The sequence below is a fragment of the Alternaria conjuncta genome (assembly GCF_024043145.1).
Source record: "Alternaria conjuncta strain BMP 0040 chromosome Unknown scaffold_7, whole genome shotgun sequence".
Lineage (NCBI taxonomy): Eukaryota > Fungi > Ascomycota > Dothideomycetes > Pleosporales > Pleosporaceae > Alternaria > Alternaria conjuncta.
The window spans coordinates 1079431-1096954 of NW_026250096.1; the positions used below are offsets into that span (position 1 = coordinate 1079431).

Genomic DNA, 17524 nt, shown 5'->3' on the forward strand with positions numbered 1-17524 from the left:
GAAAGTAACTAATTATAGCTAACGTTCTATAGAATGTTTCTAACCTAGTAATAAGATTTAGTTCTTAATACGTAATATTAAGATAAATAGACTAAGTAGTAAACTTAACTAGCTGTAGGTTAAGTATATAGTAGTTACTATACTTATACTACTTATAGTTATATTAGATCTCTCTAGTAACCTTTATAAAACTGTCTATATAGATTTAGTAGAAAAGGCTGCTAAAGACCTGCTTCTTAGCTAGGTACAGGCTAATACCTAGCTAGAGCCTGCCTTAGAATTAGAAAAGACTAACTTAGCGCTGTAGAAATTTAAAGTAAAGAAAATTCTATAAGCTAAAGGCGCGTAAAGTTATAGTAAATGTTAAGTACTAGTAAAATAGGTTAGCTACGCTAACCTATTATAGCACTCTCTAGAAGATTTTCTAGATATAGCAGCGCTAGTATAGTTTAAAGCAAAGTATAAGAATATATAATATTATAATAGCGTAACGTAAGTTTAAAGAGAAAAGCTTTCTTTATTACTAGCACTATAAGAGCGCTAGACTTTGCCTATAATAGAGAATAAAGAAGTAAACTAAAGTTTACACTAGAAACTAGCACAAGAACAAAATAGTACTAGACTAAATTCTAGAGTTATAATCTAAGATCGCGCTATATTCTATAAGTAAGAACCTTATAGCTCTACCTACTAAGAATCTAGCTCTAACTAAGTCTTCTAATACTACTATAATAAGCCTAGCTAGTTACGTTAGCAGCGCCTCTCTAAAAGAGACAGTAAATAAAACCTAGACTTAGAGTAACTATAATAGCTACTACGCGCGCTATTATAAAAGTAGCGTATAGAAGAACTAGAATAGCTATAGTAATATTTATAGTAACTTTAGCGCAAGCTATAGTGCCTACTAGAACTACTACTACTATAGTAGTCTTAGAAATAGTTATAGTATAGTAGAGTGCGTAAGTAAAAGTAGTAACGTAAAGAGCGTAAATAGTAATAGCTATAAGACCTAAATAAGAATAGAGAGGCAGCCTCTAGAAGGCGCTACTAGCTAGTAGTACTAGTAGTCTAGTAAAGTTTAAGTTAGTAAGTAAAGCTAGAAGTTTACTATAATAGTACTTACTACAATATTAGAAAGGTTAGTAATAGCATTACTCTAGGCCTACTAAACTACTAACATTTACGCTATTATCTTACTTATATTACGCGTAATAGTATTAACTAAGGCTACAGCATTACTACTATAACTGTAAGAAGGTATTAATAAGGCTAGCTAGACTTCTATACTACTACTACTCTAGTTATTATAACGCTTAGTAGCGCAAAGAGGTACTAGAGTTATAATAAGACTTTAGGCCTAAACTATCTTAAAAAGCTTAAAGAACGCTCTAGCTAAGTAGTTAAAGGCAGACGTAAAGATAGCCTTCTAGCCTCTTCTTAGCTCTACGCTAGCGCTAATTATACTAGCTATAATAATGTAAGAGTTATTATTATTAATACTATAATACACTAGTTTAAACTAGTAATAGAGAAGAACTTAAAGCTCTTTATTAGTAGTAAGAAGGTTATTAATACGCTTACAGTGTAGCTTCTTACGCAAGTAGGTTTAATAAGTAATCTCTAAATAGTGTATTAGTAGTACTATAATAGTAAACTTCTAGACCTAAAACTTACTTCTACTATATAGGCAGCGCTAAATAGTTCTATAATTCTTAGTAAACTTAATATAAGAGAGACACAGTATATTAAGGTCTATCTCTACTAGAATAAGATTCTTCTTATTACTATTACTGTCTACTTTAAACCTATTAATAGCCTGTCTCTTACGCACAATTCTGCTATTAGCTCTATAGCCTAGTATAGAGTTACTAAGAGAATTACCTAGAGAGCGCCTAAAAGGCTGCCTGCCTAAGGCTAAGCTATAGCTACTATTAAGTGCTGTTAGGTACGCTATAGTAATAGTATAGCGCTAATATAGAGTGTAATTAGAGTAGTAAAAGTATAGGTAAAGTAGCGTAGTAGAGATTGCGTAGGTGCGTTGCAGTAACGTGTATATAGCAGCGTGTTATTATATATAGCCTAGAAAGATTTCTATATAGGCCTGCTTAGCTAATAGTATCTTAGTAATATAAGCGCGCTAGCTATACGCTCTACTACTATAACCTATGCGTATAACTACTATAGCGCGCGCGCTATAAGTTATAGAGTTTTCTAGCACTAGCTATAGTAGTGTTATTACGTACCTATTCTGCTCTTAAGGTATTTACGTAGAGAACTTATTATAAAGGCTATTTTTTATATTCTATTATTACTGCTTTTAAGCTATAAAAGTTGCGTAGTACTTTACCTTTGCTATTATAGTTAAGAATACTTAGCTTTATTTTTAAGTATTAGTTCTATATAGAGTATTTTTTAGCTTATAATAGAAAATTATATAAAATTTTATAGGTACTGTAGAAGGTATATAATAGGCTTAGGCTTTGCCTAAGTCTTAGCTTAGTATATAAAGTAAGGCTTACTATAAGCTCTCTCTCTAAGAAATATAATATCTTTACTAACACTTGTTGCAGCTATACTTTAAGGCTAGTCTATAACACTTACTAACTATTAAGCTTAGTATTAATATTAGAGCTAAAATCTCTATAATATTATTAATATACTTATTTATAAGCTTAGTAGAAGGTAAAAGAATATACTTATATTTTCTAATAGTAATAAGAATATAATAGAAGTAGTGTATAATATTCTAAGAGATAACTATATAGAATTTAGTATTAGAGTAAAGTTATAATACTAAAAGCGCTTAGTCTTAGAAGTAGTTATAGCTTATAAAGTAATTAGAATACTTTTAGAAAGCTCTTAAATAGTATATTATACTATACTTTTATTCTTTTATTAATATAGAGATATAGATATTATAATAACTTTTAAACTTCTTTTTTTATAGTAAACTCTTTTAAAATAGATAAGTAAGATACTTAATATTAATTTTAGATAAAATAGCGTAAAAGAAGTACTTCTTATCTACTTAGTTATACTACCTTTAGCTACTATACTTTATATACTAGAGCTTATTCTTTATTAGTACTTAAAAAGCTATTAGAATATATTCTAATAGCCTTTTAAGTTAAATATCTTTCTTACTTATTTTTTCTATTATCTAAAAATAGAATTATAATCTTTTTTATATAATATATAAGCTATTTTTATCTAGAACTAGTTTTAGATAAAGATAAATATACTAAAGCTTATTAAAATACTTTCTAAAAGTAATCTAAAAGCTTTCTATAAATCTAGTTATAAATCTTTATACTTAAGTATAATTATTCTTCTTTAGAGTATTTTTAAAGTATCTTATCTTATTATATAGTACTAGTATTACTTTAAAGTAAGTATACTTCTTTTTAAGAAGCTCTTAAAAGTATAAATAGTACTTAATACTAGAGTATTAGTACTTTTAGTGTACTACGTAGTATCTAAGATAAAAGAAAAATATTAGATACTTTTTATACTTAGTATATTTTATATATTAAAACTAAAAAGTATTTAGATAGTACTTTAAAAGCTTTCTACTATAAAGCTTACTTATAATACTACTACTAAAGTACTTTTTATTATAGTAGTAGATTTTAAAAGCTATATAATATATATATACTTTTTTTTAGTTATTTTTAAGTATATTAGAATTACTATAATATACTACTTAGTAGTTATAGTAAAAGTAAAACTATTATTACTTTTTATAGTAAGTAAAATAAGTAATTTACTCTAGAAAGCCTTTAAAAAGTGTTTAGAGTACTTTTTCTTAGAATACTTACTATATTTTTTACTACGTTCTTATTTATAACTTTCTTATTAATATAAGTTTAGTAAAATATTAGCTTAATATTTTTAAATACTTTATTAGTTAGTAAAGTAAGTTATAAACTTAGGTTAAGTACTAAAAAAGAGAAGTAGTATTAGCTTATAGTTACTTAGCACTTTATAAAGCTCTTAGAAAGCTTTTATATTACTTTTATAGTATTTTTTTTTATTTTTTAATTCTATATAGTACTTTAAACTATATTAAGCTAGTATATAAAGAATAGTTAAGCTAATATAATATAAGACTTTATTTATAGTAGTGTATTTTTATTTTAGGTATATTCTAATAGCACTAACGCTAATTCTATAGTTAGGTAACATGCGAACACTAATATAGATCTCTCTGTCCCTGTCGTGCCAATCAAAGCCTTGTCCGCCGGAACCGCTTTCCCTGTTAGGCAACTACATCAAATCCATCGATCGCGGCAGAAAGGGCACTGTGGAGACCCAGCTCCCTGCCGGGCCAATCAAAGCCGCCAGACAGGGCCAGAGACGCTAATGCAGGGCTCTGGATCTGACTTTCGTCATGCCACTACCTCACTGCTTCGATGAGAGATTCGCGGTTATTACTCTTCGTCTATACTGTAGTTGTGCGAATATCTAATTCACTTTTGTCGCAGTTAAGCTCGTAGAATAGCCATTGCAATGCTTGCACCATCTCCCTATAGCCTTGCGACCCAACAACAAACATCCAATTCACCACTTGCCCACATCCTCCAACACCAGATCCGTCGCCCGCTCACTCAACAAAAACGTACTAACCGCCGGAAACGCACCCGGACATCTAGGAAACGCACTTGCATCCACAACCCGCAGCCCTTCAACCCCTCTGACCCTCAGCCTCGTGTCCAACACAGCCATAGGATCAGAATCTGGGCCGACCTTGTTCGTGCTTGTGGGATGGTGACCGAAGACCTGATCTTTGATCCACTCCCTATCAATCTGCACGTCACGGCAGTAGCCCGTCTCAAGGATATCAGCAGGCGGACAGGGTGGAGAAACAGGTGTTACAGGGCCGACCGGTGCTTCGGTGGAAGCAAACGCTCTACGGACGAAAGCGACCGTATCGAGCATAGCGTTTAGATCTGTTTCTGCGCCTTCGGCGAAGTAGTTCAGGTTCACTTCCGGTGTGTCTACCGGGTCGGCTGATCGGATCTGGACGTATCCGGCAGTGTTCTGTGGATGAATCTTGACAGTGGACCAAGAGAATGTTGTGGGAGGGTACCGTGTGGTGTTTTGAGACGTTGGTGGCGCAAAGCCTGTAAAGGAGCCCCCCGTGAAGCCGAACATTAGCTCGTCTCTTTCGCCTTCGACCGCATGAGCTGTCTTGAGGAGGAACGCGTTTGAGTTTGTGCCGCCGCGCGCGTAGGGTCCTTGGCCATTGTACCAAAGTTCAATACATGGATCGTCGGGTGATCCGTTTGTGCATTTTGGTGCATTGGGATCAGGTGTCTTTGCGAAGCTGATTTGGGCGTTCCCGTAAATGGGTACCTCGTAGTTGTCCTGGAGGTTGCGGCCCACACCCGGTAAGTCAGAGATTACAGGGATGTTGTACTTATCGAGAAGGGCTTTGGGCCCGATACCAGAGAGCTGTAGGATCTGCGGCGAGTTGAAGGCACCACCAGCTACGATGACTTCTTTTCGAGCGAAAGCTTGGTGCAGTGTACTGGTGGTGGAGGTGTTACGACGTGGGTCGGCCTTGTATACGGACTTGCCTTGCAAGTATTCAACCCCAATTGCTCGCGGCTTTGTGCCATTGCCACTGCATTCGTCGAATAGCACCTTTGTGGTCAAAGACTCAAGCTGGAGATGTAGCGGGTACTTCAGCGTTCCATTCGAATTCGTTAGGTTGCGCAATTCCAAGATACGGTCGCGTGGGCTGAAGCGCTTCCAGTCGGGCGTGACATGGAATGGCAGTGACGACAGACCCTCTGTCTGGTCACGCATTGGAGCGAGATAGTTCGCGTCGCTGGTGAGGTAGTCCAGTACCTTTTCTGGATCTTTTCCAGCTAATTTTAATCCAGCTTGGAAGACCTTGAAGCGGAGTGCTTCAGCTGCATGGGTAGCTCGATCAGCAATATTCGTCTGTAGCCAGCCTGTAAAGCCGTGACCAGGAGTACCGGGTTCGAGATAGTTGTTATGCTCGATTTTCTCAAAGTACTTCCGCATCAATTCGCCACTGCTTGGATGTTGGTACCATTTTGAGAGACGATATTTGTTGGCGGCTTACCTCCAAATGCCATCTTCAACGCCCTTGTCAAAGAAATCCCAATCGCTGTCGCTTGGCAGGAACGTTGCAGCCGCGTTGATGATCGCGCTCCCACCCAAAGTGGCCTACGTTGCAGCATATACGATCAGTAACTATTTCGCATGCACTTCGCAAGGGAAGGATGCCACTCACACCTCTAGGATAGAACACTCCCAGCCTCTCGGCGCCTACATGTCCCTCAATACCGGGGTCTTTTCCAACCCAATCTATCGCTGAAATTAGCAACGTACACAGGTCATCTATACCAATAATCACACTTACACTCCCCATTCTTTAGCTTCCAAACCAACAGGTTATACCTCTTCAATCTCTCCTCGTCATCACTATGCTTGACGAAGAAATGCCACGCTACATTCGTGTTGGAGAAGTCATTCAGAGCGAGCACTTGGGTGCGGATATCGAACGAAGCGTCTGATCCAGCCTCGATCAACAGAACGGAGTGTCCAGCAAGAGCGAGATTGGTGGCGATTGTACCGCCTCCTGGACCGCTACCGGTGACGATATAGTCGTACGTGTTTGAAGTGTTGGAGGAAGCCTGTGGCGGAATACAAGAAGCATGGTGAAGAGGGGATGCTGACGCGAGAACTGGGAGTAAGAAGAGCGGAATCGTCGGTAGTCTCATGATGGAGTACGTGTAGAAGTTACCAGTTCGTTTCCAGGATGTCGCCGTATTCTTGTCGGTACTTGTATACTCCCAGCTGCCTGGTCAGATCTGGCTTCCTTGCTTCGGTGTTGAGATGCAAGATCTAGCATTTCGATCAGCGAAAGTGGCCCTGAATCTTTAACCGGCATGTCATGCTGTGAAAAGCCGTCTTGGAAACCGGTGTTGTGTATCAATCGGTGCGAATGGACCCAATCACAATCTGCACTCTACGTCTAACTTCCGGTGCCATGACCCCGGCTGTACTCTGGTGCGGGGAGATGATCGGATTGAGTACCTGCATACGCCTTGTTACACAACAAGCCAATGACGACCAGCGTGGTTGATTAGTACACGCTCAGCTCCGAGCTGCCTATAGTAGAAAGAGTGTACGTATCTCGGCATTGAAGCTGATGGTGACCAAGCAGGGCGCGGTATGAATAAGCCTCTCACTACTGGACCCTTTGCTGAGCCCTGCATATTTAAGGTTTTGATAGCAAGTCGGGTTGTTGTTTCCGGTATGGGTCTTCGGGAAATGCCTTGGTGCACAGGAAGTCACTATCGAATGATCAACGCTGCTCCACTAAAGTCACGGAGTGCGGCAACTGCGCGGAAGTCAAAATCTGGGCATATGCCGATGCGAGGGAATGCTGGAAAACGAGGCCCAGAACGTATCCCTCGACCAATGGCATCGTATGATTCTTGTTCACATTACATGTCGTACTCTATCGCCAGTACTATCTTCCTCATATCAGACGGAAAGATGCCGCCGTGGGTGCTTCGTCAGAATCGTTATTAACGCGTCCAAACCCACTACTGGAAGCTCTTCAACAACTCCGACAGTTGCGCATAGGTATCATCTGGGTTCTTGACCTTGTGTCCGATAGTCCGCTCGTCGCTGTAGATTTCCCAGTCGTTTCCACCCTCGTAAGCCTTGTCGCCAAAGAAGTGAATCTTGTCGTAGACGACACCAGTCAGGCCCTTCTCCGCCTCAATGTGTCGCAGGCAGTAGGTCTTGTCCCAGCCAGTAGGGAATACGTCGAACGAGATTTGACCACCGATGGAGTATGTGAGGCCAGAGTCGGGGAATGCTTCCTTGAGCTTGGCGACCATGGTTTCCCTGACCTTGTGCTCGAGATCGTACTTTTGGTATTCGTTTCGCTCTTCGGTGGAGGCGTTACGGCCGATGGGGGAGACGTTGATCATGCCGTTGCGGAACTCGATGAAGGTACCGCGCTTGATGGGGATGTCGAGATCGGCGATGTAGTGAAGAATCCTAGAATCGTTGTTAATGATGCCCCAAAACCTGCTGTATACACGTACCACTTGGTTAACTGCTTGTACTTGTCCTCCCCAATCCACGCGATGAAGCTCTGGCTAGCCAGGACCTCCCCCATGCGGATGGCAGTGAGTCCGTTCTCGGCGAAGCAGAAGTCGAACAGCGAGGTGACGTCTACAGGGCCGCCGAGCTGTTCTTGTTGTTTGACGAGGTTCGAGCCGCCAACGAAACCGATGGCGCATTTGTGACGGACTTCGGAAAGGAGCTGCAGCATCTGTGGAGTGACGAGCTGCACCGGTGTTAGAGAAGCATCGCTGAGCATGCATCGAGCGTACACACTTGACGGGGTTTTGTGAGTGTGTCGTCGACATCGAACAGGAGGACCGTGTTCTTGACCGGGCGCTGGTCGAGCGGGGGATAGACAGCTGCGGCGGCGGCCATGGTGCGAGTCTTCTCGTGAGTCTTGAATTGACAAGTATGTGGACAGACAAAGCTCAATTGGGATGGTGGGAGATCGTCAGAATAGTCAGAGGTGTATATACGTCGGAGGGGTTCCTGCAGGGATGGCTGCTCCTCACCGCAGTTTCGCGGTTGGCACGCGTGGGGTTGGCCTAGTGCGTGCCTGGACCCTGATTTAGTTTGCACCGCACATGGTACCTGGTGAGTACGGCCATGGCTGCATCGTGACATGTGTCCACTGTTCATATGCTTGGACATCATTGGCGTGTTACATTGTATCGCAACATCATAGATGCGCAACACTGAGTATAGACGCGTGAGCTGAGCATAGACGCGTAAAGATGAGCCACGACTTGGTTGACAAAAGCGGAATGGCTTCCGCGCCCTGCTTTCCATGTGCAAACTGACAAGTCTGAATACGAAGAGAACACATAAACACACCGCAAATCCTCTAAACACGTATTCAACTTCGTCCCACGTTGCCAAAATGTCTAAGAATAGCTTATTCATTTCAGAATACTCTGTCAAATAGGTTACGGTCGATGTGTTCATGTCACACGCCAACTTCCTCGGCCAGCCCCCTCCATCGTCCCTTTCGCATCCCTGAAGGTAGCGCTAGTAACACACTTCGAAGAGAGTCTTCCTCGTATTCAAGCCTCTCCAGTGTGACTGCCTGTAAGATATAATTCGCAATCGTGTTATTCGAGAGCGGCGGATCTCGCAAGAGTGCTGCCATTTTCTCGACTGAGAGCTTCTGGTAGTGCCACATATGATATGCGCGAAGGTGTGTCACAGTTGCCCGTATACGTGAGGGTGTTATTGAAGTAGGCGATGGAATAGTAACTTGAAGATGTTCCTGTGCCCACGTCGTCGCCAAGTTGTACTCAGGTGTTCGTGATGACTCATTGAGTAGGCCGATGTTTGATTGCGGAGCTGGTGTTGGCACGGCGGAATCGACAACATCGAGGGAATCATGCTTGAGACCTGATGGCTCACCCACTTTGGCAGTATTAGAAGCTTGAGCGGTTGCTAGATGGGTAGGAAGTACTGACTGCGTTCCCAGATCGTCTTGGTTTATGGTAGGTGTTGGCCTAGTATGCTCTGATGCTGCGTCGTTCCCGTCTTGGATAAGCTTCCCACTTTCGTCCAAAGACATGCGTCTAAGCGCATCCTCAAGCTCTGGGTCTGGGTATTCATCATCGCTATCATTCTGCTCCCCGCCTGGAATACCATGGCCTTGCTTCTCCGTCTGCATGGCAACCTCATCTTTGGAGGATCCGGTAGACTGTGGGCCCACGTCCTCTTCCTGCGATGTCTTGGGCAGCTCAGGGTATCCGGGGTCGGTGTTTTGGAGCCAGGAAAGGCTCACACGGCCAATTCGCTTTTGTGAAGAAACTCCACTTTCTTCAACACTGTTCAAATCGGGCTTCACCGCAGCGTCAGCCGCAGAGGCCTTGTTCGAGTCATCCACTGGCGCAGCTTTTCTTGTTTCATTTGGTGCGTCTTCGAGCTCATGACTGTCGGTAAATTCCTCCGTCGCGGTCTCGTACCCTTCCGCGTCTTCCTCATCTTCTTGTTGCTCTTCTGTCACGTCAATTGACGGCTTCGCAACTACGTCCGCTGCATCGTCGGACTTGGTAGCTGCCTTTATCCTTTTGCGGGGCACCTTTGGCCTGGGAGTAGGCTTGTTGTCGAAGTCGCAAAGGGCCACTGGAGGAGGGGCTGGCTTCATCCGTGTCCTCTTCCATTCAAGCATGTGATAAAGACGAAAGCCAGCATATGCATCGGCAGCCGCGTAGTGTATCTGTTGCAAATCTAAGGACAGACTCCAGTCACTTTCTCGGACGCTGGAGGTTGTATCCGGATCGTCGACTAGTCGCTCTCCTTTGTACAAAGGCAGTTGGAGGTGCTGTAGCACCTGAGAAGCGAGTTTTACAAGTCTGTTTGATACTTTGCTAGGCTCCACCTCGTACCATTCGACTAGATTGTGCAAGCGACTTAGCTCGAAGACACCTTGAGATTGAATGTTGAGGTACTTTTCCAGGCGCTTGAAGTCTCCTTTGATAGCCACACCTACCTTGTATATATTGGGTGATTCTAGAACAGCCCTCAGACTGGGTGGCATCAGCTGCTCGACTGTCTTCCCAGAGAACAGCGACACATGAAAGAGTGCGATGCGATCTTCGCACGCGAGCTGGATCAACGACGCATTTTGCTTGATGGAATATGGGTTTCCACGAGGCTTCCACTCAATGTCGAAGCCCACCACTTTTTCTTGTAAGAAGTATTTGGCCACTCTTTCAGCAACGTCAAAAGACTTGCAATAATGGGTCGAGATCGCTTCGCCCTCGGGCCCTTGGTAAAGCTTCGCACTCCAATAACTATCACGAGTTTGGGGAGTGGCAAGCATTGCAGCGCGCAGCTTTTCCTCTGGGATCTGATAGGTAAGAGAGACGTGTTCATCTACGTCTTCGTCGTCCTTGGCTTCCAACTCTCCTTCGGACGAGAGGTCGCTAGATTCTGCATTATCCGAGACATGTCCCGTACTAGCTTCTCCGTCCTGTCCGACAGCATCGCCTGCTTCGTTATGGGTGTGCGGGGAGGGGTCATCGGTACGGGCTGCCGCAGCCACTTCGTCTTGAGGTGAGGAACCGGTCTCTGTAGCTTCAGGGACATCCGGCTTGAGCGCCTCCGCTGTCGCTGTTGTCGCAAAGCGTAGTCCGTGAGCTGGATTCCATAGTCCCACCCGCTGGAATCGGTCAGCACCCAGTGTTGGAGCCGATTCGGCCAGTCGTACGTGTAACGCAGCCGAGGCCTGACGTATTTGGCGATGGTCCCGGGCCATGGAGGCTGAGTCTATAGAAGTAGGCTGAGTAGCAGGAGGTTGTATCGCAGGGACGGGAGTCTTGTGGATTCGTCTAGGAAAGTTGTCGCTTCGAGGAACGGGCCGTCCCCGCTTCCATCGGCAGGTCGAGGAGGATGAGGTGGTAGGTGTCGAGCGTAATGGGGTAGTGTGCATCGCTCTGAGTACATGAGAATACTGTGTATGGCGCTCTACGGAGAAGAAGGCGTGGGCAGACGGCTCATGGCAAACGCGCCGCGGGGCATCTGACGCGCTCAGCAGAGAGGCGCGTCGACGGAGGAGCATAACACTCCATGGTAGTGCACCCAATAGGCACCGGCAGGAGGAGATGGTCGCCACGGGTGCGAGTCGATTGTGTGGACGAGGACGCTTGCTGCCTGTTGTGGCGCGAGCAGTGGTTGGCTAGCGCGGCCTGTGGCAGATGCGGTGGTCTTGAACGCCAAGATATCAAGCCCACCACCTGGGCAATCACCACCTTGATTGTACCGACACCTCAAACGCGACAGTTGCATTCAACGACCGAAACTCAGCTCACAACAAACCACGTCACCATGTCGCTCGAGAACCTTCTTCCGCTAGGTACGTCTCTTTCCGACCAGGTGTCGGTTCATGACTAAATTACTGCAGAGCTCATCGACAAGTGCGTGGGTTCGCAGATCTGGGTCATTATGAACGGCGGGAAGGAATTTACTGGAAAGCTGGTGGGTTTCGACGACTACGTCAGTAAGTACATCTGGGAAGCCGGGAGATGGAACTATTCTAACAGACACAGACATGGTACTGGAGAATGTGACGGAGATGTGCGTGCTTCCAAGGTTCTTTGCAGGTTTGGCATGGACACGTCCGACTGACGCGACGGCAGTGACCCAGCCGAGGGGAACGTCGAGCTGCCCAAAATCCTACTGAACGGCAATAACATTTGCATGGTATGAAACAGGCTGTTTCGTTTGGCGCCATTACTGACAGCTCCAGATGGTGCCGGGAGGCGATGGGCAAACTGTACTGGAGGACGAGTAGGGCCGATGCGAAGCAGCATCGTATGATTTCAAACCACATTGCGACAACGACGACACGGCCACGACTGCGGTTGGTGCGCCTAGCCCGGCATGGTCTGTTACCGAGAAACACGGCGACGTCAGTCAAAGGGTGACGAGCCGTGGGTCGCGATGGTCACGCTGGGAGAGATTCGGGGCGGTTCTGATGACACGCGCAGGGTCTAGAAAGCCATGACCTTGGACCTTGAGATGAGACATAGCGCAATGGAATATCATGGATGTGCATGTGCCCGCCTGTCACGTCACGTGCGTGCTGTGGCCAAGAAACCTTGGAAGCAACGTTCCGCTCCGCTGGCGATGACGCTCGGGCGGAGGTGGATGCCCAGGGGCCCTGTCCGCCCCTGGCAGCACAGCGATCGGCCACCAGCTGGAGCCATGACGGCTACAGCAACCTACTGACAAAACTTGGAACTGATCAGAGTCGGGAGACGATGGGCTGCAGGGCGTCGCCGCGTGCTGAGCGACTGGATCCAGAATTTTCCATCGCCGATGCAGCCCGTCCCGGGCTTTGAAGGGTCTGCTGTTCGTTCGTACACGACGCCGCCAGCTGCGTCGCATCGCAGATCGAGTGTCTGGTAGTCGCTTAGCTGACGTCGCGAGGCCGTCTGCTCGGCTATACAGCGGTGTTTGCAATGGCAATAGCCATGCCATCATGGCTTCAACATGACGCAAGGCACCTGCGCTGCACTGTGGCAAGGCTCTGGCAGCCTGGCGCACGGCACGAGCTGCGATGGGCATCTGGGAGTTTCCATGGTTGTTACGAGATTGCAATTACGGTCAGCGTGTATTGGCAGCGCACATGGCAGCCCAGGACGTCGCCGGCTCATGCGAACCGGCCCTACTGTAGGTACCGGCGTTTCGTCGATCGTGCCTCTGCGTGAGATGTTCTGTAGACTTGACAGCATCACCCGCTGCCCGCACGCCTCGCAGCCTATCAGCCCACGTCATCGTCAGGACAAGATTCCGCATCAGTGAGCTCCCCGTCCGGAAGACGTGGCTGGAGCGTTCGCTCGCACCGTGGCCCCCCTGGCCGCCCTCTGCCTGTCTCTTCCGCCGATCGCCTGCTCTGATCTCGAGAGCCCTGGCCTAGGTGTTGCTGCACAGTCACACGTCCTTATTTTCTGGCTCCCAGACTCTTGTTTTCGCAAACCCCATCGTCCCATCATCAGCGTCATCCCTCGTCCACGCCGTCTGCTTCTGCTCCGCCCCTGCGCCAATTGCAAGCCCGCAATGATTGCGCCGAATCCTGCCTACTGCTAGCCCTGTCCCTCTGCCCTGGGCCTGCTCCTGCACCGCTCTCGCCCGGAACTGCCTGCTCTCACCGCAAACCCAGGCCTCGTGCGACTCTGCGCAGCGCGCACCACCGCTTGGGACGCGCCAAATGAGCTCCGGCCGCTTGCTGACTCTCGACGGCCGTTGTCCTGGCCGCGTATCTACTAGGCTGCGTCCGCTGTCTTCACCACTACAGTAGCCGAGACGCTCCCTCCCTGCCCCTACCACAGCATAATCACAGAATTCTGCTGATCGGTCCGGGACCCACCTACCCCAAACCCAACGTTAGGCGCCACCACTTATGGATGCACCTTAGTCGTTGACTGCTCCTTCTCTTGCTCTTCTCTGCGCATCTGCGCCCTGCAACACTTTGACCCCTACGCGGATTTTCGTTACGAGTCGATCCGCCACACTCGTCGTGCCGCACCAATCACATAGCCACCCCACGACCCAGGCATTTCCTATTTGATCCCTGTACACTAGTTCCGCCATACTCGAGCCCGCTCGATCACGCTCGATTCCCACCCCGTTGCCACTAGTGCTCTAATAATCTACGACACACCAAGTCCTCTCTGGCCCGCGCTGTTCGAGAGTTGGTCGCTACACCACACCGCCCAGTCCACGCGCTCACGCCCTCCTACATGAGCGACTTGAGAGAACGTCTCGCGCGATTGGGACTGTCCCAGTACCACGAAGTGTTCACAGCCGAAGGCTTCGACACTTGGGAGACTGTGCTCGACATTACAGAATCAGACTTGTGCGCAATGGCTCCACCCCTACCTACCCACGCCGCCCCTGCTTACTGTTCCGTAGAAGTTCCCTCAACGTCAAGCTTGGCCATCGTCGGGTACGTCACTATTCTGCGACGTTACCACCAGCAACAACTGACCTCCTCGTAGAAACTTCAACGGGCCATCGCCGAATCGCGCGGACAGTCTTCGGATAGGCCTCTGCCCATCAATCTTGCACGAGCTGGGAGCACTGCCGGCTCGTATCGCAGTGACGACTCGGGGCCAGAAAGCAAAAGCAAGCAGCCAGAGCCCACCAATACTGCACCGAATGGAACAGGGGCCAAGCGGAAGTACCGTCGACATCCCAAGGTAGCCCACTCTGCAGATCCCGTCTGTCGTGCAACATCGCTAACCCAACGTAGCCTGATGAACATGCACCAGAACGTCCACCCTCTGCTTACGTCATATTCTCCAATCGTAAGTCTGATCTCTGACCCAACGCGATCACGACTAATTCGCAGCAGAGGTACGAGAATCACTCAAGGGACAAGATCTTACCTTCACCGAGATTGCCAAGGTAGTCGGTGAGAAATGGCAAGTCTTGCCTGCCGAGGAACGCGAAGGTTGTGAACGACAGGCCAATGGTGCCAAAGAGAAGTACTATGCAGAGCTGGCTGAGTACAAAAAGACGCCCCATTTCGAGGCGTACCAAAAGTATCTCGAGGATTTCAAGTCGAAGCACTCAGTGCCCACTAAAGGTCTGTCCACAGCTTCTGTTGTCATGTGCCGCAATGTATTGACATGTGCAGAAGGCAAACGCTCAAAGCTTGAAACCGAAACCAGCACTTCAACACGAGGAGGTAGCAATGAACAGGCCGACCCACCGGCAAACAGGAGATTGAGTTCTATTCAGTCCGATGCCCAAGCAGCATTACAACAAAAACCGGATCCCACTCAACCAATCCCCCCTTCACGGCTACCACCTGGCCCAATCTACGCTTCGAACTCGACATCGCCGGCCAATATTCCCCTTTCTGGCTTCAACTCCCCCCGTTCGGGCGAACAATTCTCCCCCACATCTGCATCTCCACGGACCACGGTCTTGCAAAGAGATGGCGGTGTCTATGACCCATCCGTACCCAATTCCATTCGAGACACGAGGATCCCCTTCGATGCCAATCCGTACCATCAGCCTTCTGCGTACAACCTGGACCTCCACCAAAAGATTGCATCGACTCCACCACCTCCATATCCCCACCCAAATCACTTTCAGGGGCCAAACGACATGCTTTCTCGTCGGACTCCGCGCGACTCCTCGCGTCTCCCCCCGCTCAGTCACGAAGATACGACGTTGTCGTCCGAGAGTGGTCACAGCAATCAAGGATCTCAAGGGTACACCTTGTCGGCTTATCCTGGGCAGACATTACCTGCAGACCCGAGTAAGACGATGCGCATGCTTCCCCAGCCAGTGCCCAGTATAGCACCCCTAGCCTCGCCACTGGATCGGCCGATACCGCCCATGCCATCACACCTCTCGCATAATCCCCATGACTATCGCAATCAGGGGTCACTTGCGGTCCTCGTAAGAGCAGGAGAACTGGCATCAAGAGCAGCGGACGACGACATGGTCGAGACCGAAAACTCCCCTTGATTCTTTTTTTGAACGCTATACCAATGTTACAGTACATGATTCGGCATGAGCAGTCCGCATGGCCCGTTCCAGTGGGCAGTGCATACCGTATGCGACCACAAGCTGTTTCGCTGCGAGACGTCAGTACCGACATGACTGCCATGCGTGTACCGCGCATCAGCCATATGAGCACGCGCGGGGACGCTTTACGTTTTCATTTGTTGTTTGCTATTTCGAGATGATACCCCAACGCAACCAGTCCACTTATCGGCCTATCGAATACCAAGTGATTATACAGAGGATGGATCCCTACCTCAAGGATTGAAGTGTTGGAGATGAACTACGGGCCCTTCTAAGTCCGCAACGCACGCGCCGTTCGGATGAAATGTACGTGCATACAGAGAGCCTGTCCTGGCATGGTAGATTTCACGAAGGCTCAGCCTCCACGGTTTATGCCGTGAGGAGCACGAGTCTCTGCATGTGGAGCGTGTGTGCAAGGACAAAGAAGACGTGTAGGATGTACATAGGAAATCTAGATCTATTCGCTTGAATGACACTGCCTAATCATTTGGAACACTTGGATATGTGCACCTGGTCTAAACGGCAGTCTGGATTATTCCGTCAACTGCATGATGTGGTGTGATTGGCAGCCAGTCTTGTCTGGGATCAAGAAGCGCATCCGTCGTGCAAGGCGGTAACAATGTTCGCATACGGCGGATTCAATAGCGCCCAATGGAAAGCATGCACCCGATAGCAGCTAACTCGCTAATGCTGCCTGCAACTAGAGCTAGGAGTACAGTACACATGCGTAAGTGGATCTTCCTCGGTCAATTGGCCCGAGCGACATCGAGATCATGTGCTTGGCGTGGCGTGTTGAGTGGATTTTGGGGGATTTATCCATGTCTGCCAACATCGAGGATTTGGCATGCTAGTCTGGCACCGCATGGCCAGGGTTTGAGCAAACCCACAGCAATCACGTGGCAGATGCTACGATGTCCCGCGACGATACAAATCGTCGGTATTTTATGCCGGCGCGCTCGCAGATCGACGGCAAGCCGAGTCAATGGAGTAAGCCCACCCACACACACCACAAGCCTCCCGACATGGCAGGCAGCAGGACCCCCAATCTGCAATAAGAGCAAGTCCCACAAACGCATTTGTCGATGTTCGTTCGCAAGGGCGCTCGCTCGGATACAGGGTCGATCACCAGGACCCTAGTCTGTCCGTCTGCCGCGTACAGCGCTCTGCATGGCCCCCGCGGCATTAGCCCTTCCACGGAGTAAGACAATACATGTTCCGATATTTCGCCATGAGAAAACAGCTGATTTGTGTTGCCTGATTCTCGCATCCGCATGCATCCTGACATGGTAAAATTAGCGTTTCGGCACATCGTTTCGAAAGGGCAAAGACAAAGCGCAAGGGTGTACTAGACATCTGTGCATTATGCAGGTGCTGTGGAGTA

General features: G+C 47.5%; 5 protein-coding genes across 5 annotated transcripts; 2 read left to right on the top strand and 3 right to left on the bottom strand.

Annotated features, from left to right (window-relative positions):
- Nucleotides 1–4560: 4560 nt before the first annotated feature.
- On the bottom strand, nucleotides 4561–6755 carry J4E85_005478 (uncharacterized protein; the record flags this gene model as incomplete). The annotated part of the gene is made up of 2 exons (XM_051469723.1): nucleotides 4561–6046; nucleotides 6433–6755. The coding sequence occupies 2 exons, from the start codon at nucleotides 6753–6755 to the stop codon at nucleotides 4561–4563; spliced, it is 1809 nt and encodes a 602-aa protein (XP_051326554.1).
- Nucleotides 6756–7586: 831 nt separating this feature from the next.
- Nucleotides 7587–8493, bottom strand: PMM1 (Phosphomannomutase 1; the record flags this gene model as incomplete). Its single annotated transcript, XM_051469724.1, has 3 exons — nucleotides 7587–8049; nucleotides 8097–8341; nucleotides 8392–8493. 3 exons carry the CDS (start codon nucleotides 8491–8493, stop codon nucleotides 7587–7589), a joined length of 810 nt encoding a protein of 269 aa, XP_051326555.1.
- A 571-nt stretch (nucleotides 8494–9064) lies between these two features.
- J4E85_005480 (uncharacterized protein) lies at nucleotides 9065–11356 on the bottom strand (the record flags this gene model as incomplete). The annotated part of the gene is made up of 1 exon (XM_051469725.1): nucleotides 9065–11356. The coding sequence occupies one exon, from the start codon at nucleotides 11354–11356 to the stop codon at nucleotides 9065–9067; it is 2292 nt and encodes a 763-aa protein (XP_051326556.1).
- Nucleotides 11357–11925: 569 nt separating this feature from the next.
- Nucleotides 11926–12391, top strand: LSM5 (RNA-binding protein lsm5; the record flags this gene model as incomplete). The annotated part of the gene is made up of 5 exons (XM_051469726.1): nucleotides 11926–11953; nucleotides 12002–12097; nucleotides 12147–12174; nucleotides 12237–12300; nucleotides 12347–12391. The coding sequence occupies 5 exons, from the start codon at nucleotides 11926–11928 to the stop codon at nucleotides 12389–12391; spliced, it is 261 nt and encodes an 86-aa protein (XP_051326557.1).
- A 1951-nt stretch (nucleotides 12392–14342) lies between these two features.
- J4E85_005482 (uncharacterized protein) lies at nucleotides 14343–16083 on the top strand (the record flags this gene model as incomplete). The annotated part of the gene is made up of 6 exons (XM_051469727.1): nucleotides 14343–14458; nucleotides 14515–14548; nucleotides 14601–14801; nucleotides 14855–14909; nucleotides 14957–15190; nucleotides 15242–16083. The coding sequence occupies 6 exons, from the start codon at nucleotides 14343–14345 to the stop codon at nucleotides 16081–16083; spliced, it is 1482 nt and encodes a 493-aa protein (XP_051326558.1).
- Nucleotides 16084–17524: the final 1441 nt, after the last annotated feature.